This window comes from Tyto alba, unplaced genomic scaffold (assembly GCF_018691265.1).
Source record: "Tyto alba isolate M040663 unplaced genomic scaffold, T.alba_DEE_v4.0 Super-Scaffold_42, whole genome shotgun sequence".
Classification (NCBI taxonomy): domain Eukaryota; kingdom Metazoa; phylum Chordata; class Aves; order Strigiformes; family Tytonidae; genus Tyto; species Tyto alba.
This window is the reverse complement of record NW_024881318.1, coordinates 7,459,722-7,486,453: the sequence shown is the minus strand read 5'-3', so window position 1 is coordinate 7,486,453 and position 26,732 is coordinate 7,459,722. Positions and strand designations below refer to the sequence as shown.

Sequence of the window (26,732 nt, the reverse complement as noted above, 5' to 3'; positions counted from 1 at the left end):
CACCTGTAACTGGCCTTCCAAGGCACCTTTACCAGGAGATGTCCCTGTCAGGATTTGGTTGACCATTACCACATAGAATTAAACTGATCAGGGAGTCTGGTTTTCTTCTTTTTCTCTGTCCAGGCTCTGGATTGTGCTTTTTCCTGGAGTGTCCTCTTAGCGGGACAAGTATGGTGATGACAGATTCTCTTTACATCTACTAGATCTTTTTGGTTTTGCTCCCGTGTTTTGTTTTCTCTTGTCATTTCAGGGTTGGGGACACATAGGTTTTTTTCCACTCATAGTATGTCTGATGTTTACCAAATTTGTGAAAATGAGTTCTAGACTCATTCCTGGAGTGCTGCTTTAGTTTGAGCATTTTCTTTAAACAGAAGTGACCAGTTTTCCTTAGTGTCTTCAGCAGGGATTTGATATGTTAATCGAAGTGAAGGATACGGAAATTGTGATCTATGACCTAGAATAGTAGTCCCCGTTGCCTTCTAAAGCCCTGCAGCACCTGAGACAAAAAAAATCCCACAAACGAGATTTTTTTGCATGTGTGATGGCTGTCAACCTTCATGGAAACGGGCTGAACCCTGACTTGTTTCATGTGGGTCATAGTATTGGCTTCACAGATCAGCAAACTGTACTGCTCACACAGGTAGATGCTGAGATGAGATGTAGCAGCATCAACCTCCCGAGGTTCTGTAGCTTGTTGTCAGCTGAGAATATGGAAACCCATGGCATGAACCTGTAAGGCTTGCCCATGTTCAAGGCTTTGAGAGATACCAGTCTGCTGTTGACTACTTGTTGTTTCTCCTTAAATTATAATGAGAGCTAAGCGAATTACAGATAAATAGCTTTATGGATAGTGAAGCAATAGCTTTAAAAAGGGCTTTATAGTAAGACCTTTCTAGGTCTGAAAAATGAGTATTTTAGCAGAACTGCTGTGGGTTGTGACCATCTTGAAGCTAGATTGTCCTTTCCAATCCTACCTTAAATGTCATCTTCCAAAGTGGTCCCCAGAGCCCTCCTCTTATTTCTATGCCAGCAGCACAGCAGCCTTAAACTCCTCAGCTTTTAAAAGTTGTTTTGTACTAAAGCCAAAAATCTGAAAATCTCCTGTGGATGGGGAAAAATCAAAATCTAGAAATAGTGGCAGCACCTAAGGACATCAGGCGTGGACTAAGGGCCTGTTTGTACTGGGCAACGTCCAGACAAGTAGCAGTGGTGCTCTCGGTGACAATTTATAGATATATCTGTTTGCAATTAAAGTTGCAAAAGATTATGGTAATGATTTACCATGGTGTGCCTGTCCCCAGGAGCTGTTATTTCACTACAGAAATTGATTTCACTGACCTGCAGGAAAAGAGATGCTATTGCTTCATGTCCTCCCTTGAAGCAATAGGATCATGGGATCTGTTTCCGATCGTGCCTAGGGTGTAGCTCTGATTTCTAAGAAGCCACAAGCTCAGAATGACACTAGTGTTTTTAAAGTGCCACAGACTCCTCACCTCGTGATCTTTTTCACCTAATTTCTTCCACTGTGATGGGGGAGAATTGAAGGATGTTTGGAGAGACACTGCTCATGGGAATCTTCGGCCTCATCTTCCATACACCAGAGGGAGTCGCTGTTTAGTTTCAGGTTTTAAATCAAGATGTTAGGAAAGGGTGAGTTGTCTTAGTTTTGTGGCTATTTATCTTCAATTCCTTCTCGGCTAGAAATCAAGATGGAAAAAGCAAGTGGACAAGCATCTCCTGTATGTGTGGGATAAACTGACAAAGGGGAAATTTCACATCAGTTGCCTCTGAGGTAATCTAGAGCAGGCACAGTAGTGCAGGGGTGACTACAGGTACAGCTGCTGCTTACCAAGAACACACCAGAAGAAAGCAAGAGAGTAAGTCTTTGAATCTGGAAAGAGCAAGAGCATAATCCGATCTTTCCTGTTGTGAAAGGAGAAGGAAGGCATCAAAACATAGCTGGCTAGACATTGGAGAATGATCTAACAAGAAAGCCAGTGTGAGGCACGTGACAATTAAGCAATCTTAAGTGCTGGCGGCTTTGAAGAACAGATCACAAATGCTTTGCTTAAGTGTATATAATGCGAGGGAGTGTCCATCATGCCTTGGTATAGAAAGATAAATTTGATGAGGGCTCGAGGATGCTACCAGCCCTGCTTTTCAGTGAGAGCCTCAAGACTTGAACAGCTAACCTTAGAGGGGCGCTTTTTACCACGCACGCGTAACCATGACTCAAAGCCTGGGAGGATTTCCTGGGAATCTGGCACTCCCTTCGCACCACTTCATCACAGAACACTGCACCAGTCGTGAAACCCAGGGGCTGTTCTTCCCCCTGCGCCCCCAGGGCAGCTGCACTGCTCCCCGGCTGCTGCTGTTGCGCCGCATGTGCCGTCCCCCATTCATCGGCGGAGAGCCCCAGTGTAGGCACCAGCAGGGCCAGACTGGCCCAAGGCGTGTTCCTTCCCAGCACTGGAAACCCCAGGAGCAAAAATTACCCGGCAGCTGCCTACGTGCCACAGCTGAGCCATCTGCAGCACGTGCAGCCTAGATCAGCGGCCAGCTGTCAGGCCCGACGGCTCAGCTTTGGGTGGAAAGGGAGAAAGTCAAAACAAACGAGATGTTCGCAGCCAGCGTGGACCGTCGGCAGGATCTCTCAGCTCTTCAGCTACGCGTCGGCACGGGCAGGGCGAGTTCCTCGCTGCTGGCGTTTTTGGGGCGGTCCAGCTTTCCCTTTCGGGGATGGGAGGCCGGTGGGGGAAGGCCTCGCGGAGGTCCCGCTGAGGCGGGAGCGTGCCAGCCTGAGCGTGGGGCTGGGAAAAGGTCCCTCGCCCTCTTCCCTGGCAGCCGCGGCATGCTCCCACCGAGGTCTCAGCGGGTGGTGAGGGGCTGTGGCAGCCTGGAGGGAGGCCAGCTGGACTCCTCGTATATTATGAAATAATCGCCCAGCTGAGAATGAGGAGAATGCCTGGAGAGGCCTCCCCGCCCCCCCCCCCCCGGCCCCCGCTGCTTCAGCCCCACTTCGGATTATATCAGCTGCTCCGTTCTGAACTCCCAGCCTGGTTTTTGGAGACACCCATCGAGTAACACCTGCAAGCCGAGAGCAGTTCTGCTCACCGGGAGCTTTGCATGGGGATCCCACGGCAGGGCCCAGCTGAGCTGCCGACCCCTCAGTTTTACAGAGTGCGAAAGATGTGCACGCTTCTATCACCGTGCGCTCAATTCCTCCTGCAGGAAAATGTGAGGGCCCAAATTCCACCTGAAAAAAAAAAAAAAAAAAAAAAAAAAATTATGCACCAGTTGTTAGAAACAGTGGTCAACATCCAGTGTAAATGTATGTAAGTTTTACCACAAAGTGATATCCTGTTCTTATGAGGCCAATATGCAAAATAATAATTGCTTTAGAAAAAAAAAATGAGAATTAATTCCCAAATTACCTAGGGGATAGGGATTTATTTAAAAGAAAACATGTAGGTACTAAAACCAGAATAATAAAATGCTAGAGAAATGCAAAATACATGAGTCAAATTTAAGGCTACTGAGCTGAAATATGTATTTACTCAAAATATGTTGAATCAGAAGATGTGGATGAACCTCTTTTGGCTGTATATTTTGGCTGGTACTGTTCAAATAACTGTTTGTTGCAAACATTTCATTGTGGTTGCCTTTCAATCTTTGAAAGTATTCAAAGTTTGTTTTCATTCATATAAATCCTTTAGTAGATACAGAATATTAATATGGGACTTTGTCATTAAATAAATTCTTAAAAAATATTAAAATAGTTTCAGGATTTATTTTAAAAGTAAGCTGGTTGCATTTTGTATCACCTCATGTAAAACAGATATTCTTTTGATACTCAGTTCTGGTTTGGGTACGTATAAGCAAAAAATATGGTGTGTCAAATTGTAAGCACACTTAAGATTTTTTTTTTAATTATAACTAGTACTGAATAGGCCTTGTCTTACGTGTTTGGGAAAGGCTTTGTATTTCTGAGGTATTCTTTGAATTTTTAAATTAGAGGGTCAGAAGTGAAACAATAGTAATCCTGGTCTGTGTGGCCTTGTGTGCTGCAGTAAATCAATTTGTATCCAAGTTTGAAGTTACTGTTAGTAACCTCCAGCAGCTTTATAAATGTTTTGTGTTTTCTTACACGCTCACTTCATTAAAAAAAAAAATCAGTACCATGCTGGATGTATTTCTGCTTCTCCAATTCAGAAATATTTCTTCTGCAAAAAAACCCGAAGCGAGTAAGCAGAGACTTTACCAATAAGCATGTGTTTAAAGTAAAACTTGCAGCCCCTACTCTCTTCACTGGGTACCACCTACGTGGGAGAATACAGCGCTGCCTCCATCTGCCTGGAAGCCATTCAGCATTACACCATCCTTCATGAACCATGTTAAAAAAAAAAAAAAAACAAACAACAACTCCAACACTGCAACCTAATCTAATAAATGCTTTCTTTAGCCCCTTGCTCCGGATGCCTTTAATGCCAATTAAGCAGCACAGCACAGCTGCTTAATTAGCCAATATTGGCTGGTAAAACCCAGCACCAAGGAAAGGATTTCTCTCTCCAGGAGCTGTGGGGGTGGGTGAACCCCTCGGTGTCCTGGGCACCTTTCCCGTGGTCCCCGTCCGGCCGCCGCTGGAGGCTGCAGAGGCGCCTGGGTGACTGCGAAGGAGCGGGAGCGAGGGGAGGGGAGGGCTTGGCCGGGTTTCAGTGGCACATTTGGGATTTCAGATGCTTGGCAGCCTGCAGCCCAGCCTGGAACATGGGCGTTGTTTAAATGTTACTCGGAAGGTGAAGTTTCTATATATTCCTTTCTGCAGAGGATGCTTAGTAATGTGCCTACGGATGCTGCTGTCGGGTGCATGGGCATGGGCCCTTGAAAAGTCACTCTCCCAGTCTGGAGGGAAACTTTAGGCCTAGGGCTGAGACGGGAGCTGGGGCAGGGGAGCTCCGCTCCCCCCCGCCCCGCCAAGAGCTGGGTGAGGGAAGCCAGCCTGGAAGCTCTTGCCAAAGTCCTCTCACAACCAGCTTTTACTTTGACAGAGGACGGTGGCTCGGGGTCGCTCCTGCTTCTGCCCCAGCGCTAATTTCCTCCCATTGTCTTCGGGGAAGCGGAGGGGCGGTGGCGGTGCCCTGGGAGCTCAGGCGCCGGGTCCCTCCGCAGCTGGAGGAGCCTCTGACGCTCCCTTCCCCGGTGATCCTCCCCAGAGATGTCCCGCCCCGGCTCCCACTCCTCAACCACGTCTCTTCATGCTCTTCTCACTTCCCTGTGGAAGTAACTAATGCTGAAATCATTTCACTCTTGGCAGAGGCGTTCGAAGAATGATAAAACAGAGCCAAAGGAGCCTAGAAGAGGCGCTGGGGCTGTACTCCCTAAATTCCGAGAGCCAGCACCACCTCTTGCCTCTCCTCCCCCCTTCCTAATCTTTCAGCCCATCTCCCCAACAATTCAGAAGGAGTCCCCTGGTATTTCTCCTAATCTGACATGTAAAATCTCAGGCAATAAACCTTTCACCACTTCCCTTAGGGAGACAATTTTCCAGCCCACAGTTCTCCATCCAAAATCTTTCCACCCTGATTCTCAGCTTAAAATTGTCCTTCCTTAATTTCACTCCATTAAAATCATGAACGTATCACCAGTCTTCTCCCTTCGTGCCACTTCATTCAAATATTTACAGATCACTAACGTCTCCCTGCTTAGTTTACTAATTCGGTTGTACCTATGACAGTCAGAATTTCTTATTTTTCTTTCATAATGCCTCCAGCCTGCCAACTGCTTCAGTCGTGGCTCTTTGAGCTCCTTTCCATCTACCACCCTTCTTGCAAATCCAAGGCAGATGCTCACCGCCCTCGCCTGTGTCATTATGCTTTTCTGTACACCATCCAGAACTGCATTGCCTGTTCCTCGCTGCCGTGTCCCAACGCCTGTGCAACAGCATGCCGTCCTCCGGGTGTCTTTCAGGAGTCGTGCCTCCAAAGCACATCCTTCCCTGTAAATACAGATTCTGGATTATTTTCCCAGATGTAGCCAGCCGGGTTGTGGAGGTTGATTTTACTTGATGGCAGGGCACGGCTAGAGCCCTGTGGGAAATGAGAGCGGATCGGATTAGAGCCCCAGCAGCCCCACGCAGGGCAGGTTTTGTCTTAAGTCTGGATTTCGTTAGCACTCTGCTTGTTCCATCTTACGTTGACACCGCCAATATTGGACGCACCAGTGAGGCTGGTGCTCTTGCAGAGGAAGTCTTTTGCATGTTTGGTGAGAAATATCCTGCAAAGTACCGTTTTAAAAGTACGCAGCTCTACTTCTACCTGAATCTCTCTTATTCGTGTTTCTCCTCACTGTCATAAATTCTTCTGAGGTAGTCTGTGATGTCTTTGTTTCCCCCAAGTCCACGTGTGTGATTTGGGTGGGGGTAGGTGCATACGGCTGTTTCTATACTATCAACCCTACCACTGATTCCGTGCCACGAGCAGCGGCTGCGGAGGAGCGGGATCCTCCACCTTTCACGCCCGCATTTCCCGGGCGTCTGCGGGCCGTGATCAAGATTTAGGGGCAACACCAAAGTGATTGCCGCCGCAGGTTTCCAAATCGCAGAGCGGGACCTGCAGTGGGTTGTGCAGCCACGCAGCACACACACCCCGGGGCTGCACAGCTAAATACTGCGATTAAGAAACACCGGGACGGTGTTCCTCGCATGCCTTATACCGTCGCCCTAATTGCACCCCACGCTTCCTCCCCACCCAGCCCCCAGGTCTCTGATCTCCAGGATGGCAGCAGCGGGGTCACCGCCAACCAGTTCGAAGGCAGAAGCAGCGCTGGCGGCGCTGGTCCTGCTGCCTCCGCCCGCATCTCTCCCACGCGTGCTCCCCGCTCACTGCCGGGCCCCTGCGCGGGGCGGGGTGGGAGGAAGATGTTTCTTTTTCCTTATTTTCCCGGTTACCAAACCAAAGCGTCGCGCCGGTAGCCCGCGGGCAGGTCTCGGCTCGCACGCAGCTTTCCCCCCGTGGCGGGAGGCCCACGGCGCCCGCTGGCACGAACAGCTCGGGCCTCCCTCCCGCCTCCATGGGCAGCGGCCGCTTCGGCAGCCCGTGGCGGGAGCGTGTGTGTGTGGGTGGGGGTGTGTCTCCCGTGGGTGCCGGGGTGCCCGTGGGTGGGTCGGGTAGGCGGAGCTTGCCGCCCTGCGCCGCTAGGTGGCGCTGCCGGGCGGGGCGGGCGCTCTGCGCCACGCTCGGCTGCTCCGGCGGCGGGAGGAAGTGACGTCGCGCAGCAGGAGCTCCCGCGGCCTCCGGTGACATTTTCAGGTGGCGGCGGCGTGAGGGAGGGAAGGGGGCGGAGGGGGTGGGGGGTGGGTGGCGGGTGAAACTCAACGACCGGGACCCGACCCCTCCCGCCGCCCATGCCCCGGTTGCAGCCCCCCTGCGGGGAGCCCAGGAGGGGCCCTGCGACGTCCAGGTGAGGGGGCCCGCCTCGCCGCAGCCGGGCGGGCGGTGGAGCCGTTGCAGCCGTTGCTGGGTGGGGGGTGGGGGGTACCGGCCGTGTGTCGTGTCCGTCTGTCTGGCAGCCCCCCGGGGAGGGAGGTGGGGGTGGTGCCGCCGGGGAAGGGCACCCCCCGCCTTGGCCCCGAGGGGTTTTGAGCGAAACGCGGTGGGAGCGGGTGGGCGCCGGCCGCCCCGGTGAGCGGTGACCTCCATCGCCGTGCTTGGGACGTACCTGCACGCCGCTTTTTGCGTGGGTTTTGTGTTTTTCGGGGGGGTTGTGTTTTTGTTTTTGTTTTTTTCTTTTTTTTTTTTTTTTTTGGGAGGGGGGGTCCTCACTTTGCCCGGACCCAGCGGACGAAAAGCCTTGCCGCAGCTCCTGGAAGCAACTTCTGGTGACCGCTTGGTGTTTTCCAGGACTTGTGGAATGTGTTGTGGGGTCGTAGGAGCCGCTTGGAGAACAACCTTTTGAAAATCAAGGCGTGTAATTGCCCGAGCTTTACGCTTCCCCGGTTTGCTCCTTTGTTTACCTTTGGATGATGTGGGAATACGTATTTTATGTGGGGGAAAAAAGTTCGAGTTGCTCGTTGCTTACCTAGCTTGAGTTCCACTCGAGCTCCCAGCATCTAATGGGTTGCAGATGTGGCTTTCAGTGACGCAGCCATCTGAGGAGAATATAAATTTTAACTGTGCTACTTGTTGTTTTTAAAAAGGAAAAGAGGCAGTCTGAGCAGACTTGTAATATTTTAACTATTTCCCCAGTTCCAGTACTGTAACTTCCTTTACATTGAGGTTATCGGACAACTACTTAAAAGGCCACTTTTTGTGAGACTTGGGGATTCGAGGTTTTTTTTTAGGTTTACATTTTCTAGCTGTCAGGGAGGGCTTCCATCTTCGTTAAGTAGCATCTAATTGTATTTATGTTTTAGTTTGTTAATAGTGGAACAACACTACTTGTATTAAAAATAGTGGAACAACACTACTTGTATTAAAGTTTGTAGGTAACTTTATAGAACCATAACTACAATAACTTAGTTAAACAAGGTCTTGGTTGTAACTGGTAATACACTTTAAACAAGCACAAAGTACCTAATGGCATTTCAAAGGCTAAAAATCCTCTGTATGTAGAAATGCGGTGGCATAAGTCAGTCCTGTTTGCTATTGGGGTTCTTTCATTGGTAAATGATTCTAGCTTTTAAAAATCAATGAGCAGTAAGACTTTGAACCCTTGAGCATCTCTTAAAAAAATGTAAAAAATCTCTTACTCTGCTCTTCCGCCCCCCCCCCCCCCCCAAGATTTTGTTTGATTTCAAGTTTTCTCTGGTACTTGTCAAGCATAAGAGCAAGTAATAGTTACACTTATAGGCAAGTGCTAGCCTATTTCTAGTTTTCAAGCTAAAATTTTAAGCACAAACAGTAATAGCTATCCCCCTAAACCAGTAAGCTAATATTAAATTTAAAATGTTTCTCTTAAAGTATGTTGCATTGCTTAAGTCTATTAAAAAACTTAATGTTTGACCTTGAGGTGGAAACTGGGTATGTTGCTCTTTTGAGGTCTTCATCTTGTGGTTCTCCTGCCCTAGTTAACACCTGTAATTGCTGTTTCTGTGATATAAGAGCTGACAGTCAGGCAGTCACAACAGCACAGCTTCCCATGTTGCCCTGGAGGAGGGAAACATTGCCTTTGCAAAGCGAATAGGTTTGTAACAAGCTCTAAGGAGAACAGTACCTTGCTTGTCATGTATTTGCTAAACCCAAACATCCCCCCCTATGTATGTGTACGACACAAAAGCAGTGAGTTGAAGAACTCTGCTGTCCAACAGTTATTTTTAAGCATCATTTTCTGAGTATTTCTTGCATCTAGTGATCTAGAGCAATCTGGTTCTGGCAGAAGCAGTTCCATAGAGGGGTGGTTGTGTGGCTACTAAAAGCTAATAAAATACGGCGCTCTGTGGTTCTGGTATACCAGTAACACTGGTGTTTTGTCTGTGGGATTAGAAGGAGAGACAGTGGGGGTGATGGAAGGTAGTACGTGAGTTTGGGCAGCTGGTATTTATGCTCAAGTATGAGGATAACAGTTCTGACTCATTTTTAAACACTTGAATTTTTAATTATAATGTGTCGACTATTTCTGTTTGCTCTTCAGCCTAATTGCTAGTTGGCATCATGAAGAGGTGCAATGAGAAATTCCTGAGAAATCAGGAAGAGGAAAGGACTGTGGTCTTACACATTCAAGCGTACGATGTGAATTGCAGTTAGCCTGGCCTTCTATGCTTGTGCTCGATAAGTGCATGAAGGCTGCCTGATTGATAGAAGTTAAAGTGCATAAACAAGTTGGGAAATGAGTGGATACATCAAACTGGGTACTGCGGAGGGAAGGGAAAAGGGAAGGAACCTGAAGCCAACCACAAGGCAGTTGAGAGTGGTCACAGCACACACAAACCAAGCACTGCTCTAACTGATAGAAGAGAGGTAGGAAGGATGTTTGTGTGCGTTTGACAAATGGGCAGATCATGCTGTCAGCTGGCAGTGTGGAGGAGGTGAGGATTAATGGAGTAGGATAAGGTTGAACGAACAAAGAGTGAATACAGGGAATTATGAGGGGCTTTGAACACTAGGTGTTAGCAAGATAAATTGGTATAACTTGATCAGAGCAACAAGAAATAATTGCCTTGGTTGTCCTGACCCCCCCCCCGACCTCCTTGTGGTGCATTTACCTTTAAAGTGCAGGCTACTTTGCCATGCCTTGATTTTGTTCACTTTCATTGCTATCTCTTGTATATTACCACACCAACTCCCTGCTCTACAAAGGATGTTTGCCCCTCTGTGACCCGCCTGTGTATCAACATCTCACTTAAACATCTGGTAATGAGATGGGAGTCTCTATGTACCACACTGTGAAAGCGTCTGCAGACTAAGCATTTGCAATTGTCTGGTTACTCTCCGACCAAAATGTCACCACTAGATATGTTACAGCTTTGGAAACTTTTCCAATGAGTAAATAGTTTCAAGCAACCTGTATTTAATTTCCTATAGCACTTCCAAGTTAGTGTGTTGATGGTACTTTTTGACAGAATTGGGTCTATGGTCAATCTCAGCTTCTGTGTTTTTATCTGCAGTTGACTAAATTACTTAGAAAACTGTAAACATTGACAGAAACTGAGCAGCAGATTTAATAACACATTTACTAGATCAGAGTGGAAGATTTAAATACCGTAGTTGCAAGTATATAACTCGTGCATCAGAACAAGCACTCTGAAAAAGAGCTACCAAAACTTGAAAATCTTTTCTGGCTTGAACATTATCAGTAGCAATGGGGAACCAAAAAATGAAGCAGCAGTGGGAGAAGGCAACAGGCATAGTGCTGGGAAAGAGCTCCGGAATAGAGTTGTCTGGTACAGTACGTGTCACTGCACAGTTACAGCTCCGAGATAACTTGAGGCTTATGTGGCAAGGAAACCACTTTTGTCTTTGTTTTCCAGTACGTGAACTGAAGTTCAGCAGAGAACTGACACTCAGGCCTTTAACTTTAGCACTGTAACTCCGGAGCAGCTGAATTGTTACGACCGCAGAATCTGTGGCCGCAAGTATTATTGCAGGGAACTTGGTATGATTGTCGTGGTGATTTGTATTGTCTTTCTGTCGCATCTCTGTTCCAGGTTTTTAATGCATGATGGAGGTCTGGGTCTGTGACTTGAGGTCTAGAATGCAACATCTACAAATGTGCAATTCTGAGCAAAAAGAAAACTGGATGAAAGAGACTGTACATTAAAATGTGCAGTTAGTGTAAATATTAGCCTCTGTAGCTGCTTTGTCATAACAGAGTGCATCTCTGAGCTAGACTGGAGCGACTGATACCTTGTCACATATTCAGTGCTTCTGCTAAGGGTTAGAATTTAACTTTGTGGTTGCCCATTCCCACTTGTTTGTGTTCCCTCTTCACATGCCTATTCAGCATGAATAGAACCTGTACAGTATAGCAGTCTCTCCACAGATATGGCTTACTTTCTGCAGTCGGTGCACACGTTGATTACTCATTCAGGACTGAAAATGAGATGCGGCTCAGACACTGAGGTGTTGCTGTTACATGGTTCCAGATGCATTACTGAATGCACAGGGAGGTCAAGTAACATGCCTGTGGTCATGTGGTGAGTCAGCTTTAGGTCCTGAATGATCCAACCTAATATCCCTTTTTGAGAAGGTGTTTAGGGGTTTGTGTCAATTTGACCACACAGTCTGTCTCTTGAAGGCTCAGAAATTGATTTTTAGTAGCAGAATTCTGTACAGGCTCCAGACATATCATGCCTTGTGATATCTGGTCTCCAAGAAGACAACTTAAAAGCTGTTGGGACTCAATCTGACAGCTTTTTAACCATAAGCAGAACAGGTGGTCACTTTTTAATTAAATGCAAGTATTTAAGACACTTTCAAGCTAGCATTTTTGTTTCAATATACGTAGATCATGGATTTGACTGTGTAGTGATACTTCTACAATGTCCAGCACAATGCTCTTCTGCTTTGATGCTTCAAAATTTCCTGGAAATGAGCAGGAAGAGCTAGAGCATGATTGGATATGTGTTCTTCTTGCTGCTTTTTTTCTGTAATGTCTTGTTTTGTGGTGCTTGGTCATTAGCCTTTCAAGACTTACTTTGGATGAGACACATTTCATTTCCATTCATCCAAAATGGGTAGAGACCAAATGACTCACAGTAGCAGAGCTGGGAATAACTAAGAGCCAGACTTCATAATATCAGTTGTCTGTGTGATGATGCAGTTATTACCATTTCAGTGGTTTGTTTTTCTTTGGGAATATTACATTTTCATGATACCAGTTTGAGGTTGGTGCTGTATGCTCCAATAGTATTGTCAACCTTTCTGAATTAAAAAGAAGCAAATTGACATGATAGCCAGGTAAGATTAAGACAGTACTGTTCTCTTGTACTGTAGTTTTCTCATCAGGTGGTAATCTCCTGATTCCTCAGCTCACCCTCCCAGTTCTTGCTCTCTGAGAATGCCAACTATTGCTAGTAAGACATTCCAGGTATTCTAGGGGTTGGAACTAGATGATCTTCAAGGTCCCTTCCAACCCAAACTATTCTGTGATTCTGTAATCTAGCAAAAGAAAAATTTTGGGGGAAAAGGTCAGTAAAGAATAGGTCAGGAAGCTGCTTACTGATTCCATGTGCTTGTGGTTGGAATTACAATGTAAGGGAAGGGGGGTTTAGAGGCTGTCTCTTAATGAAGTTGGATGAAATGCCAGTAGCCTGTGAGCTCATTGTGTTTAATATGATGTCTTTTGGAAGTGAAGTTGTCATTGTGGGAAAGAATGGGTTTGTGGGTAGCAGTACCCATGAGCTGAATTACTAATTAATACAGTTTAAGTTATCAGTAGCTGTGGTTCCACCAGAGCTGGTAATACCTTTTGATCAGCACTACGCAGAATCTGTGAGGAGTTATGGGAAAAAACAAAACAAAACAAAACAAAACAAAACCAAACCAAACAACAATTTCTTTGAATATTATTTTTAAAAAGCCTTTAAGGTGAAATTTTATTTTCCATGGTTCCAGTTACTGATATCAGTAAGTCATCTGAAAGTCAATTTACAGGCTTTGGGGTCTACTCACAGTAATGAAGAAAATCCAGAAATTGGTCAATACCATAAAACTAAGCTAGGGAAATTTAGGAAATTTACTGAGTGTCTTGACAGAGATAACCAGTTAAGGATTTCTGGAGTTATAGACCTCATCTCAGTTTAAAGTTGGTTTGACAGCAGACACTTGATTTCCCTTTTTTATTTTCAAGATCAAGATGGTTTTTCTACTTTTTAACACCTGTAGTGGATTTCACTGTTTGTATGGAATTCATCAAGATACAATAATAAGACTGTACTGAATGAACAGAATGGGGCTGAATTAATATTCCAGACTTGATGCTCTTTTTTCTTTTATCTCCCCTTTTGTTGAGAAAGTCATATATATTGTTTACACCTATTGTTGCTAACCATTAGTTTTATTCTTAAGAAAGCTCTGCCAACTGAGCCCCTTTTTCCTAAATTAAGAACAATAATGCAACAAATCATTTTGGGGTAAATGGTGCTTTTATTTAAGGGCAAGTTTCTTGGTTTTGTGGTTTGGTTGTGTTTTTTTTTTTTTTTTTTTTTTTTCTTCTGTCAATACTTGCATGGTACTGATGAAAACTACCTTTTAATTTTCTTTTGCTCTTTTTATAGCTGGTAACTTGGTATCCTCTTACATGCTGTTGTTTAATTTCTGTAGTCAAATATATGCAAAATCTTCTGTATGTTGTAGGAAAGAAATGTCTGTTTCCTGGTCTATCTGTTATCCTCTGAAAGTAGAGGTCAAATTTATTCACCTCTGCCAACTGGGAGTAAATACTGTAGGAAGTATCTGATAGTAAAACCCGTGTTAGAGTCAGTATTCACAACGCACATGTAACTGGCTTTTGGCCCAGTCAGTTCTGTTTTTTGAAATACCCAGAGTAGTTTTGGTTCATTTGTAGAACCAGTCTACGTTTACTTCATGCTATTTTTTCATCTGCTGTTTGTCAAAATCTTACTCTAAATTAACCCTCTCCTGCACTGTCCTTTTTCTTTACCAGGCTTCATTCTCCTTCCATAACAGAGTGTGCCACACTCCCTGTAATTCTGACATTTGTCTGTGGCTACAATGACCTACAAGAATTCAACTTTTTTGTTGCGTTCATGTCTGAAGAAAGCTCAACTGAGGAGAGTGTTAGGACTGGTAAATATACAGACTCAGAGGTTAGCTACCTCGAGTTAGTTCTACTCTTGAGCATGGTTCAGTGGCACACGTGAGCTTAGTGACAAGCTGGTGGCTTGTTTCCAGTGAAGCTATACTTGTTTCTTACTAAGTCCTACCTAGGTCATGGCAGACCAGAGTCAGCGATGCTCTTTAGGAGCACTTTGGACATGTAAAGACTATGGTATCGATTGTTAGCAGTCTGGTGGATGATGAAATCAATTGGCATGTCTTATTATTGGTCAAAAAACGATCAAGGGTTTGGTGTCAAGAACTGCCCAACAGTAGTTGGTATCTTAACTGTCACTGAAATTTTCGTCCATTTATGCCATTTATTTTTCAGCAATATACCTACTGCAAATTCATGTTGCAATATTTGGATTTTTTACTACTAGCTTAGTAATTAAAGAAACAAATAATATTAGTGATTTGTGGATGAGAAAATTACTTCAGATCAGGGTTTGGTTGGCTTGCAGCTCCTTCCCATCCTTCCTGTAGAATTTGGGCATGTCACCTAATCTCTTCTTCTTCAGCTGACCAGCCCATAAAATGGGTATGTTATGGTTGGTTGGTTAGGTTAGTAGCACTGTAACTGGAAAGAAACGTTACATAGAACTTGACAAAACAGCCCTTATCTGCTGAGAGTATCTCTCCTCCTGATGTCAAGGGTTATGCAATTTTGGAGTGGTGTTTTGCAAGATCTGGTGATTTGTCCAGTGCTCTGCCTTGCTCTAGGCCTGTCGCTGCTGTCTGTTGTGTAAGATTTTCTCACCTTGCTGTCATACTGGACCTTGATCTCATTCAGCCAACTAGCCTGACCATAAGGTGCACAGTTTTCCTTTGGGAAGTTTAATTACAAAAGGATTTGATGGGTGCTAACTGGCCTATCGGGCTGGCAGTTCTGCCTCTTCGCAGTGGACTGGGAGATGTATTTACAGTCTCCTGGAAATGCAGCCTGTGTCCCAGAGCACTCACTGTTGCTCCCAGATTTCCAAATAACAGCAATAGCAAGGTGCATCTGTGCCTGTCTGTGCTGGACCGGCTTTGATTTTTGGAGGAGACAGCACAAGCCCTTCTCGAATGAATACTGCAGTACTGAGATGACTTGACTTCTTGGAAATTACATTGCAGTTGTCCTGATCTGCCAATTGGAGCTATCAGCAGGTGATGCAACGTGTGGTTACTTTCAGGGTATTTCAGATAACTGTTCTTAATAGAAAGAAAATCTGTGCTCTGAAAATCACGATTAATTTGTTACTGTTATACTCAGTGGCTTTTCCGTGAGCATTACTTTATTGACCACAGTAGAACAGACTAACATTTCTTAAGAAGAGGAGGTCTGTTTATATAGAATGGCATGAACCAGTGGAGGAAGCACAGAATACATTTCCTTTGAGTAACAGAAATGGATATGTAAGGTAGGAAAATTTGTTAAACTCAAAATCTTAGAAAAACATGGTGCATCTGTACGACTATCCTCAGTAGGGTGATCTGCAAGCTAATACAGGGCAGAGAAAAAAAGAAATTAAGCATGTCTATCCTAGCATTGATTTCTGACAGTAGTTTTGTCGAAGAATAATGAAAAATCTAAAAGTAAGCTGCTTAAATTGTTAGGAACAGATAGTAATAAAAATATGCCCCCTCTAATTTTTAGAATAGAGAGCATTGTAGACTTAAAATTGCTGTACCCTTGAGAAAAATGGTTTCACTTTGAGAAGGAAATGAGATTTTTAGAAGTCTTAAGTGCAGCCAACCCTGTATGCCTTTATCTGTATGCTAATGAATTTATGAGGCCTGTGATTTTTTTTATTTTTTTTTGTGGTATTCCAGTGCAGCTGGTGAATGTTTCTGGAAGCCTGTGTGCAGTCTTGTGAACTAACCCATACCTGGTAGTTACCTTTCATTTGAAAGAGGTAGAGTACGTGCATTAAGCATTACAATGCAAACCCCTGTATTTAAATGTGAAGTCTTGCTTCTTATTTACGATGAACAATGTTGCTTTTCAAGGTTGCAAAGGATGCCCCGCAAACCTTTGTTTTAACACAGATACTTGCAGTTTTTATTCCGTCTTGGGTAATTGGTATATGCAGCCTGTTGAGTACTCAGTAGGGGCAGCCTATTTTTAACCTTCATTTGTTTATGCAAAACCAGTTGAAACACAGCATTAGTTTAATCCTTTCCTCTTTTGTTTCACATCACAGTTCTCTTACCATGTTAGTTGCAAAGGGTCCTGTTCTTTAGGATTGCTACCAGGCCTGATTTATGAATCATCTGATAAAGAGCCAGCTCCACTCCTAGAAATGTGCCTTAGGTAGAATTGTATGCCAGTGAGTCAGCTCTAGGGCAGCATTTTCAAAGGAACACTATATAAATTACATGGTATCCGTGTGGGGGTGGCTTAGTGTTATGAAAAATCTGCTCCAGAGCATCGTGCACCCACATCCACACAGAGCTGAGTCAACTGTCTTGAGTTAAATTGAGTGCTGGTCACACTTCTGTTGTTTTAAGCACATGGATGTGTGTGACACTTGTAAGAAAATAACAAAGAATGTATGGTATCTTGGGGAGGAGATGAACAAGTCCAAAAGACAGCAGTTGGGAAGTCCGGAAAGTGTTGGTACTCCACCGTTTGTCTGGATGCAGATTAGTCTTCTCTGATAGAGGTCTAATTATTTAGACTGATTGTTTTTTAGTTACTTAGACATTTTGTCGTTGGGCATATCTGTATGTGTTATTCATGCTAGAATGTCACTGGTGAGTTTGCTGTGTTAAGCATGTTGGCTTTTAATGGACAGGAAGGCAATGCAAGTAGAAAAAAATAATTACCAACATGCTGATACACCTACAGAGGTTTTTGGTGAAGCTTTGGAAGTAGCCAGAGTCACCTCTTCAGAGTTATATGTCTCTCTGTCAGAAGAAGACATAACTTTGGTCTTTGCCAAAAGTTTCTCCTGTATTATGAAGTGGACTTACCCAGGTCATGTGCTGCCTCTGTCCTTTCCCAGCCCACCTTGATGAGCTTGCCTGAGTGTTGACTTTTTAAAAAAAACTTAGCTGTTTTACATAATTTTATTTGCCTCAGTTGTATACATTTGGCATTACCTCTCACACACCTTTGATTTATTCCACCTATGCTCAGTTATATTGGGTAAATGTGAGATAATGTAATCCACAAGTGATGGAAATAATTGTTTATGTAGGTATGAGCCACTATAGTCTTTAGTTCTGTATAAATACAAAACCATATTCAGATTTAGATGAAAATACTGATTTCTGTGACTCTGGAAGGATCTCTGTAGTTAGCTGTGTATTCTGAACAAGTAACTTCTATGCAGCAGTACAGTTTTTCATTTACATAGTCACAAAAGCTTAAAGAATGTACTTGAAATTAGTTTCTGCAAAAATGTAGAAACAATTTATCATTTCTGCAAAATTACAGTTTGTCAATGAGTGGCTAGTGGTACAAGAAGGCAGGTTGTTCAAACTGTTTTCTTTCAGCGCTAACTGAAATGACATTAAAAGACAATGTTCCCCTAGATAATTTTTTTAAATTAAACAACTGCTAGAACAGGCATAAGAAGGTGATATGGTCATAAGCAGGGAAAATAAGTGGTCTGTTGGACTCTGAATAAGAGGAAATATGTCAGTAATAAACTAAAATGGATTTATCAGCAAGCTGCTATGAAAAACTTAGTATTTCTGAAGTAACAATCTGCCATATCCACAGCTGCTAAGAAAAAGAGCTGGTTTACTTTATATAAGCTAGGCATTCATTATCATTAATCAGTTCAATAACACCTAAAATGTCAATGTACAATTAAGGTTAGGGTGTCATGGTGTTTATTAAGTATTTTAGGCCTTATCATTTGTTTGGGTGAAACTGATTTTCTTCTGACATTGCAGGTGATGCAATTATAAAAAGCAACATTTACTGAGAGCAAACCAAATAAAAATATTATGAAGGATGCGTTGTCACTGAAATCAAGAATGAAAACTCCTTAACGCTGGGTTTAGCATTACTTTATTTGGCTGGGGACATGAGGGAAGCATTCCACCTGACCTGTCCACTGTACATTATAATAGCCAAAGCTTGTATCACTCTGTTACGTACATACTCATTAAATTTCCTAAAATTCATTATCATATTTACATAGTTATTTCGCATGCAGTTTAAGCCTCTGAGGGGCTTCCATGGGGGTTATTGATGGTCTCTAGCAGTCTCTGGTGGTCTTTGGAGAGGAGCCCTTCTTGAACTTTGTTTACACTTTGGAATTGGCCTTTCTTTGATTTTTGTCTGCACTTTCTTATCTGCCACCTAGCTTCAGCTTGTTCAGTATTTTTCAGAGAGCCTTAATCTTCAAGTAGAGGGGCTTCTGATTAGGAGTCTTCCAGTTTACACATGGAGCCCCTTCACTTACACATTTCGCAGGAGGTGGTTATCATACTTGCTTAGCTCAAGGACCTCTGTGCAATGGACAGTGTGTTGCAGTTCAACTGATTGCTTAAGTTCTTATGCTACCCTAAACAATTCACCCATTTTCCAACAGTATGAGTGGCCAGTTATTGATTAATAAAGGGCATGGCTGCCATCTTCAGTGTAACTCTGTGCAGTAGTGCACATTACTTAATATCATACTTTCTATAATAGTTGTTCTTTAGGATGCTACTAACATCTCTGAATTTAACTTTTTGCTTCTTAATATTTTATCTTCAAGAATCTTGCAGAACAAACAGTGCTGTGAAAGAAACAGTACCCTCTCCTGTGTCTAGTTGGAACCCGTGAGACCAAACAGCAGGTAGTTTTTAATCAGATTTGTTTTTTTCTGAAGGGATGATTTGTGCTCGCCCTTCCTTCCCTCCTTCCTGCCAGCTCTGGCAGAAAATTTCACTTACTTGTTTTCTTCTGGCTTAGTGAAGTAAATCTACCCAAGAAAGAATGAGCCAGTTCTGGTGTAAAGGAGTGTATATGACTACATGGTCACAATTAGCTGGTAAAAAAGTAGGGGATAAAACCCATCTCTGTTAGTGACAGTGAACTGGTAGACTGGCTGGGCTGTCTCTGCTAATCTTGCCTTCAAAATCCTTCTGTTTTTTTTCGCTGAAGTGCAGGTTTCATAGTGTACAAATTATATGCCTTTACAAATAAGTCTATGACTTGAAAATATTTCCCAGGTAAAGGTACAGTTAGATATTTAATGGCTTCTGCATACTGGTATGTTCTGTGTGTAGCTGAAAAAATAATTTCAGTTGGAAAAATTTACCACAGAAGTTTTTACAGAATTGCCTTTTAAAATCATCAGTGCAGTATCTGTGCATCAGAAAAAGGAGAATGACGTTTCAGAACAATTTCTAATTAAGTATCCATCTGTGTCTGTAAGCATCACAACTTACTCTTCAGTGCTGTGTTCTCATTTAAGTAAAAAAATGTTCCTTCTCTAGCCTCACTTTGAGATTACCTTTTCTACTACTGCTACCAGAAAAGTGGGTGGCAAGAAGGGAATGGGAGTTTTTCAATGTAGTCTCTTCCTGTCTTTGATCTATACATTTCTCAAGTAGAACTAAATCAGTATGTTTTTTCTGTCTTGGAGACAATGCTTTCCTTGGCATAGATGTTTTCCCCTGAACTGTCTGTATTCTTCTCTGTGGCAGTCTGAGTCATGATAGACTTTTTTTCCACTGAGATAAATATGAAGTGCTTTTTTATATACATACTAATACTTGGATTGTTGATGTTTAAATAGTCAGTTCAGGGGACATGGAGAGTACAAACCTTATCAGAGTTAAGTATTTTTTTCACACTCAGAATCCAGATGTACTTTTGTGAAGTTACTAGTCTCTATGCTGCCTTCTCGCTGAAAATATAACTCCTTGATCACTCTATGAGGTTCCAGCATGGTTTGAGTAAGTAAAGTAAGATCCTACTTAATTATAAAAAAAATCTTCTTAAATCATTGTAACTAGGCTGTTAGCAAGGTGGCAATGTGTAGAGGAAACATAATTTTTTCTGGCTGATAGGCCAGAGACATGGAAAGACAAGTACAGGTATTCTTATAGTCCCTTTGGGAGCTGTGAGGTAGATGATGTCCCCAGACAGGACGTTTGTGAAAGAAGTGTCTAGTTCACTGTGGCTGTCCTTTAGATTTGTGTCAAGGTCTATTGTTTATGCTTCCAGATTTAAAAGGATGAATAGTGCAGAAGCTGTTCTGCAGTTATTAGTATGAATATTTAAATATACTTATTTTTCTTCTGGTATGTGTCTGAGCAGCCAGTTTTTTCACTGCATGTACATTTCAAAAACTCTTAGAAAAAATATTTCTCTTTTCAAAGCGCATGATGAGAGCAGAGCTGGGAGTTGCACTAGCAGGTACAACACACGTCCCACTGTGTATAACTCTTGGCCAGTCATCAAACCTGTGTTTTACTTACCGGTATGGTAGAATTATTTGATAATGTAGATTTGCAGATTAAATATGTAGAAATACCGATTTTATTAGAGAATTGGGATGTGTTTATGTCTCAAACACACATGTATTCATCATTTGGGTTTGATGCTGTGGTGTGGCCTTGAAAATAAATTGGTTCTTAAGTTCTTACTGCCCATATTAAATTATCATCTCCAGAAATTCTTCTTTTAAGTTTCTTTCAAGAGAGTTTTACTTACTGCAAGTATTGGCAAATGTTTTTCTTTATATATAATGTTTCTGTATTTTACAGTATATATTTTATTCTCTTTTTTTTCTCCTTTGGAAAGTAAAATGTTGGGTTTACTGTTTCCGTTTTGGGTTTTGTTGTGGTGCTTTTGTTTTTTTGGGTTTGGGTTTTTTTTTAAACTATATTTAGCAGTCCTAGAGTTGTCATCTCCATCTTTTTTGTGTTGTCTGGTATTAACTAAGCTTTCTTTAACTGGTGTTTCTCTCTCATAAGTATTTTCATAATTCCTTTGCACCATACAGCATTTAATTAGTTAGCTTGAAGGGTGCATGAACTCTATTTCAGTATTCTTTAAAAATGAAGTTTCAAAGTGGGTTAGGGCAGACAGGACAACACTAAGCTTTTCACAGCACCCCTTAGAAGTAGGGAAGTAGCCGCCTGTGCTGCAGATGGGGGGAAGCAGCATACAGTTACATACGTACAATTACAGGCATCTTGGGATGGATCAGGAAACTGAAGAAGGATTGTCAGGGCAAAGAAAAATCTTGCTGAAGCATCCATGCTTTCTCAGGCTGCTCAAGTACTAATGGCCCTTATCTGCAGAAATGCATTTTTAAAAAACAGTGGATTAAATCTTACCACTGCTTTTTCTTGCCTATGCTTTTTTGAAGTGCCATAAATTTGTTTACTATATTTCTAAACCCATAAATGATTTGTTCCATACCACTCATCTGTAGGTGAATGTAGTAATTGAAAGATACTTATTCTGTGTTGAATTCCAAGTGAAAAGTCAGATGGAAGGCAAAATGTGAAAAATGAAGATAAAATAATAAGTACTGGTCTCTAAACCAGAATTTCACTGAAAGTGCTTCAAGTACTTTTGGGTTGATAATGTGCAAGTTATCAATCAGGTAAATAGCTTGGGTTTTGTATTTGCACTGAAGCAATGCAGTTGTTTAAATTGTAACTTGAAGTAAAATGTAGGATACTGGTGTGGGTGGATACTGTTTCTTGCTTGTAGCCTATACTACTTAATGCTGTTTTCCTGGCAGATTTGAGAGAACTAGGTCAGCTTGTAGGTTCTCATACAACTAGGACTTGTATGGGAGACACTCAGGGAGCACTTGAATGGTGTATTGGAGGCTCCTAAAAAATCTTTGCCTGACTCACCAGCATGATGAGAGCAAATCTGTGGTACAGACAGCTGATGCTTCCAAAGACGTTGCCTGTAGATGTCGTAAACCCTGTGTCTCTGACAAGTTACTATCACTTCATGGCACTTCTTGTAAACACATCTTTGGTATGTAAGATCTACTGGCAGAGCAGTTCCACTGGAAAAGGAAGGTGTTTTCAATCTTGGTCTATAATGTTCAGCAGCTGCTCAGTTTCCGTTCAAAGTGACTGGATTTCTCCTATGTCACTCTGGTACTCTAACTTTGCAAATCGATGTAAAACATTGTAATTTTACAAGGTTGAGGTGCTCTTCAACTGAAAGTAGATTTCTCGTAGATAAGGAAACTGAACTACATTCCGGTCTGTCCTAGTAGATGACTACAAAGTCTGGGAATTTTCAAGCTGGCATTATTCATAAGGGCTAAAATTCCCCACTAAAATATGTCCAAAGTTCTAGGTAAAGAAGTTTAGCATATGTTGCTTATAATACACTGATGTAAATTTTGGAAAGTAAGAGTTTAGAAATTTTACTATTTTCTGATCTGTTCTGATTATTCTCATCAATTGAATCACATTTAATGGGATTTCAATACCATTTTTCATGGGTGTATAAAAGGAAGAACAGTTTGGTGTGACTGGATGAGTTCACTAGGAAAAAGTAAATAAAGAAAACCAGTATGATATTGAACCACACTGTCTGTAATTGAAAGCAATGAGTTGCGTAGGTAATACTGTGAAGAGCAGGATTGAGTGAATTATGTAGGTAAATTATTTTTCCTGTTCTGTTCTTGTGCAGGCTGCTGTATTGCTGAAGTCAGTAACTAGTTCATCCAGTCTTCCAGACCACATACTCCATGCTTTGAGACCAGGAGGACCTTGCTGTTCTGAAATGAAGATGGAGGCAGTGGGAAAAGCAGAAGAACTTGTTGATTCGGAAGTTCCACCAAAGACTTCTGAAAAGCAAGAGACTACTCCTGATGAAGATGGGCCTATAGAACTCGAGACACAAACTCAGAAAGACGACGTGCCCACTGTAGCAGACTCTGCAGTGCTGTCTTCAATGCCTTGCTTACTGATGGAACTGAGGCGAGACTCCTCAGAGTCTCAGCTAGCATCTACAGAGAGCGATAAGCCCACGGGTGGTCGAGTTTATGAGAGTGACTCTTCTAATCACTGCATGCTTTCCCCTTCTTCCAGTGGGCATTTGGCTGACTCAGATACATTGTCTTCCACAGAAGAGAATGAGCCCTGTCAAGCTGAAACTGCTGCAGAGGGAGACCCTTCTGCAGTGTCTGGGGCTGCAGTTGGGAGGAAATCCAGGCGATCCAGGTCTGAAAGTGAAACTTCAACAATGGCTGCCAAGAAAAATCGACAGTCTAGTGATAAGCAGAATGGTCGAGTTACCAAGGTAAAAGGTCATCGAAGCCAAAAGCACAAAGAAAGAATCCGGCTCTTAAGACAGAAACGAGAGGCAGCTGCTCGCAAGAAGTACAACCTGCTGCAGGACAGCAGTACCAGTGATAGTGACCTGACGTGTGACTCGAGCACGAGTTCATCAGATGATGATGAAGAGGTTTCAGGGAGCAGCAAGACAATCACTGCAGAGATACCAGGTAGAGGATGTTTTTTAAACTGAACTGTAACGCATCTGACATCGTTTCTCAGCTGTCATGTTAAATTAGATGAGTGACGCTTGAGAAAAACCAGGAGAACTGCAGCTCTGTGTAAATTTGAAGACTGCAGTATATTAACACGACATGGGCAAATTTTAAAATCTGGTCTGAGGTTTCAGTGCATTTTTGCACACCAACAAAGCATAGAAATGCTAAATTGGAGGAAGGACTATCTTTGAATTCTGGAATTTTCAGATCTTTTCCATTGTTAGCTTATATGAACTCCTATCAGTGCTGTCAAATCCCATTAGATGGTGGTAATCTAATAATTACATTCTTAAGATAAGTGGCCAGCTTTGCTTTAATATAGTAAGACCACAGCTTGGCAGCTGTGTTGGAAATAACATGGCATACCTGTTGCCTTTGTTACAGTAAGGCCATGTTCCTTATTGCACTTATGCTGTGCTTTCAGCTCTGTGTTTCAGTGCATGACAAACCTACTTAGCCTTATTGTAAATTCTTGCAGATTGCAGCTGGTCACCTATTTTAGGACATAAATATGAATTTGTTTACACAGGTGCCCAAGCTATATCTACACCTACATTTACAACGTTTTAGACAAAGCTGTTACCATTTCCTATGTCATAAGGATCTATAATTTCTATACTTTGAATTTTCTGATATATCTCTTAAGGTTGGAGGCAGCAAATTATAGGGGCCTTCTCCTGATTTTATTAGCAGAAGAGGAATTGCTCAAGGTTTTTGTCTGCTGAGTCTTTGTTATTTTAATAGCCCAAGTGCCGTGAGCAGGATTTTGTGTGAATTATTCTTGCAGCGTATTATACCATAGAACCGTCATCATGTGGCAATCTTCATATCGCAATCAAAAATAAAACCACATAAAAATAAACTTTTCGGCTTGCCAATTTTTACTGGGTTACATGCCTTTATGCCTCTTGTGCTAGAAGTTTGGGTTTTTTTGGAGATAAATATCTGATTACATAGTGCAAGAATATTTAAAGGAAAACTGCAGTAATTAGTCTTCAGTTGCTGAACTAGTGTTTGTTAGATGAATTATTTAAAATATGTACATCAGAGTTTACAAATAACTGTGTTTTAATTAACTTGGTTATGGTGAATGATTCTGTCACCATGAGAACTGGCATTTTCCCCACATATTGCTGGGAAGCAGGTTGCATTAAGGAAGCCAATGTTTATTATTAGAAAGTCTGGGAAAGGCATAGTCCCTCTATAATTTTTGTGTAGTAAACTTTTAATAGAGATCTAAAATTCTTTTTACCAATTTAGTAGTTAGACTTCTAGCTTTCATAGTTTTGTGCCTTTTTATTTACTCTATTTACACTTTGCTGGGCAGTTCAAGCCCAATTTAAAGGCTGTCAAATAAGACTATTTAATTGAATTTTAGGACAGGTTACTACTATCCTCCAAAAAACCCAAACCACACATGATAAATCCCCGAGTTTATATTTTTTTTTTAAGTCATAAAAGCACCTTGTGACCCAGAAAGTTGCCACACAGTATTTTCAGATCTGCTTAGATTTCTGACTTCCATTTTAGAGACCTGAAACCACTCTCGGGTACTTTTTCTGTGTCACTAGGCTCTTCTGTATTTGAGCTTTCAGTCTTGACCGTGAGACTCTTGCAGTGAAAAGGTCCCATTGCAGTGCACAAAAAAACTTGATGATTTAGCGATGATTTAGGCCCAATTCTACCTGCGATGCAAGATGTGGGAGTGCAAAAACCATCCTGAGGAGCAATGACCTTTATTCTTATTTCATTGTCCATATCATCTGCTTGATACTAAATTACATTATAGGCATTAAAACTGTGAGCTGTCCTTTTGGAATTAGGTACAACACGTACCTGCCACATTGCGGTTTTCCTTTAAATAGAAACGACTTTGGTTTGTGGGAACAGTCTCCAAGTACAAGAGAAAAATATTCTCTGTAGAGATAAGGACAAGGTTGGCCAAAAATGCATCCTGTGCTACTTGTGGGTTAATGAAACGTTGTGGTCTTAACAGATGCAGTGGAGCTGTGAGTCTGAGTGGGACTCCCAGCACTCCATCGCAGTGGTAGGTTCACATGCCATCTGTGATCCCTCCTCTTCTTGGAACTGGCGAAGTGCTTAACTTAAATTATTTTTTTTACTAGAAAGCCATTTTAGTCCACTTAGCATTACACCGTGAACGTCCTCAAAAATAAGGGGATGAACACATAGTTAGAAAATAATACAGGGTATCAAAAAACATTACTTGAAATTCAGGCCATGAGTGTCCTGTGCACACAGCCAAAAACAAACTAAGAGGTTTAACATGACACTTGAACTTGAGTGTCAAGAAACTACAGTGCACCTGTCAGAAGAACATAAGCATGAAAAACTTTTGCCTTTACTTTTGAAAAAAGTCTGTACACATTGATGCAGAAGAGTTTTACAGGTAGCCTGTGTTCCCCTTAATCTTTCTGTATCTGGACACTTCCACTGTAGTGTTGGTTACTGTCTCAACATAGCTTTTTATTGGGACTGATTTTCAAATGTCTGTTGTCTGAAAAATAGCTTTGCCAACAGAGATGCTGTAAAATTTTTAGTGATGGTTAATGCGGCCTTCATGTACAGCGGAAGACAGTTCACTTGCATGTGGTCTGAAAAATTAAAGTTCCACATTTGAGAATATAGTAGTCTTAATGTTGTGTGACTAAACCTTGTCCATTTTAATAGTGCAGTTATTTTTTTCAAACCATCCACATTACTGGCTCTGAAATATGTTTGGCTAAATGAGTAAGGTAAGGGAAATATCCAGTGAAATACATAATGATGCCATGAAGTGAACTGAGCAGTTGTACAATAGTCAGTTCTCTGCTGAACTCAAATGTAATGTGGGTTAAAATACTGACAGGCTTGGGTTTTTTCTCAAGAAAGACTGAAGAATAAAGAGTTGAGATTTTACTGGTAATACTTCAATACAAATATTGTGAGCTCAGTAGGAGCTAAGCACAATACATGTTAAGTTATT

General features: G+C 42.3%; 1 protein-coding gene and 1 long non-coding RNA gene across 3 annotated transcripts in view; one reads left to right on the top strand and one right to left on the bottom strand.

Moving 5' to 3' along the window:
* Window positions 1–65: 65 nt before the first annotated feature.
* Window positions 66–7,094, bottom strand: LOC116965872. The gene is made up of 3 exons (XR_004409751.2): window positions 6,947–7,094; window positions 5,851–5,995; window positions 66–3,256 (listed from the first exon to the last, which is right to left on the bottom strand). It is a non-coding gene; the product is annotated as an uncharacterized LOC116965872 (long non-coding RNA).
* A 134-nt stretch (window positions 7,095–7,228) lies between these two features.
* CUNH18orf25 (chromosome unknown C18orf25 homolog) overlaps window positions 7,229–26,732 on the top strand; it is a 47,073-nt gene continuing 27,569 nt past the window's right edge. Inside the window, exons 1-2 of one of the 2 annotated variants that reach the window (XM_042804662.1) lie at window positions 7,229–7,307; window positions 22,882–23,698. In XM_042804662.1, the coding sequence (XP_042660596.1) occupies window positions 22,975–23,698 (724 nt within the window). In that variant the 5' untranslated portion in view covers window positions 7,229–7,307; window positions 22,882–22,974. Of the gene's footprint in view, window positions 7,308–7,338; window positions 7,459–22,881; window positions 23,699–26,732 lie in introns of those variants that run through there. The other variant, XM_042804663.1, reaches the window with a different exon arrangement.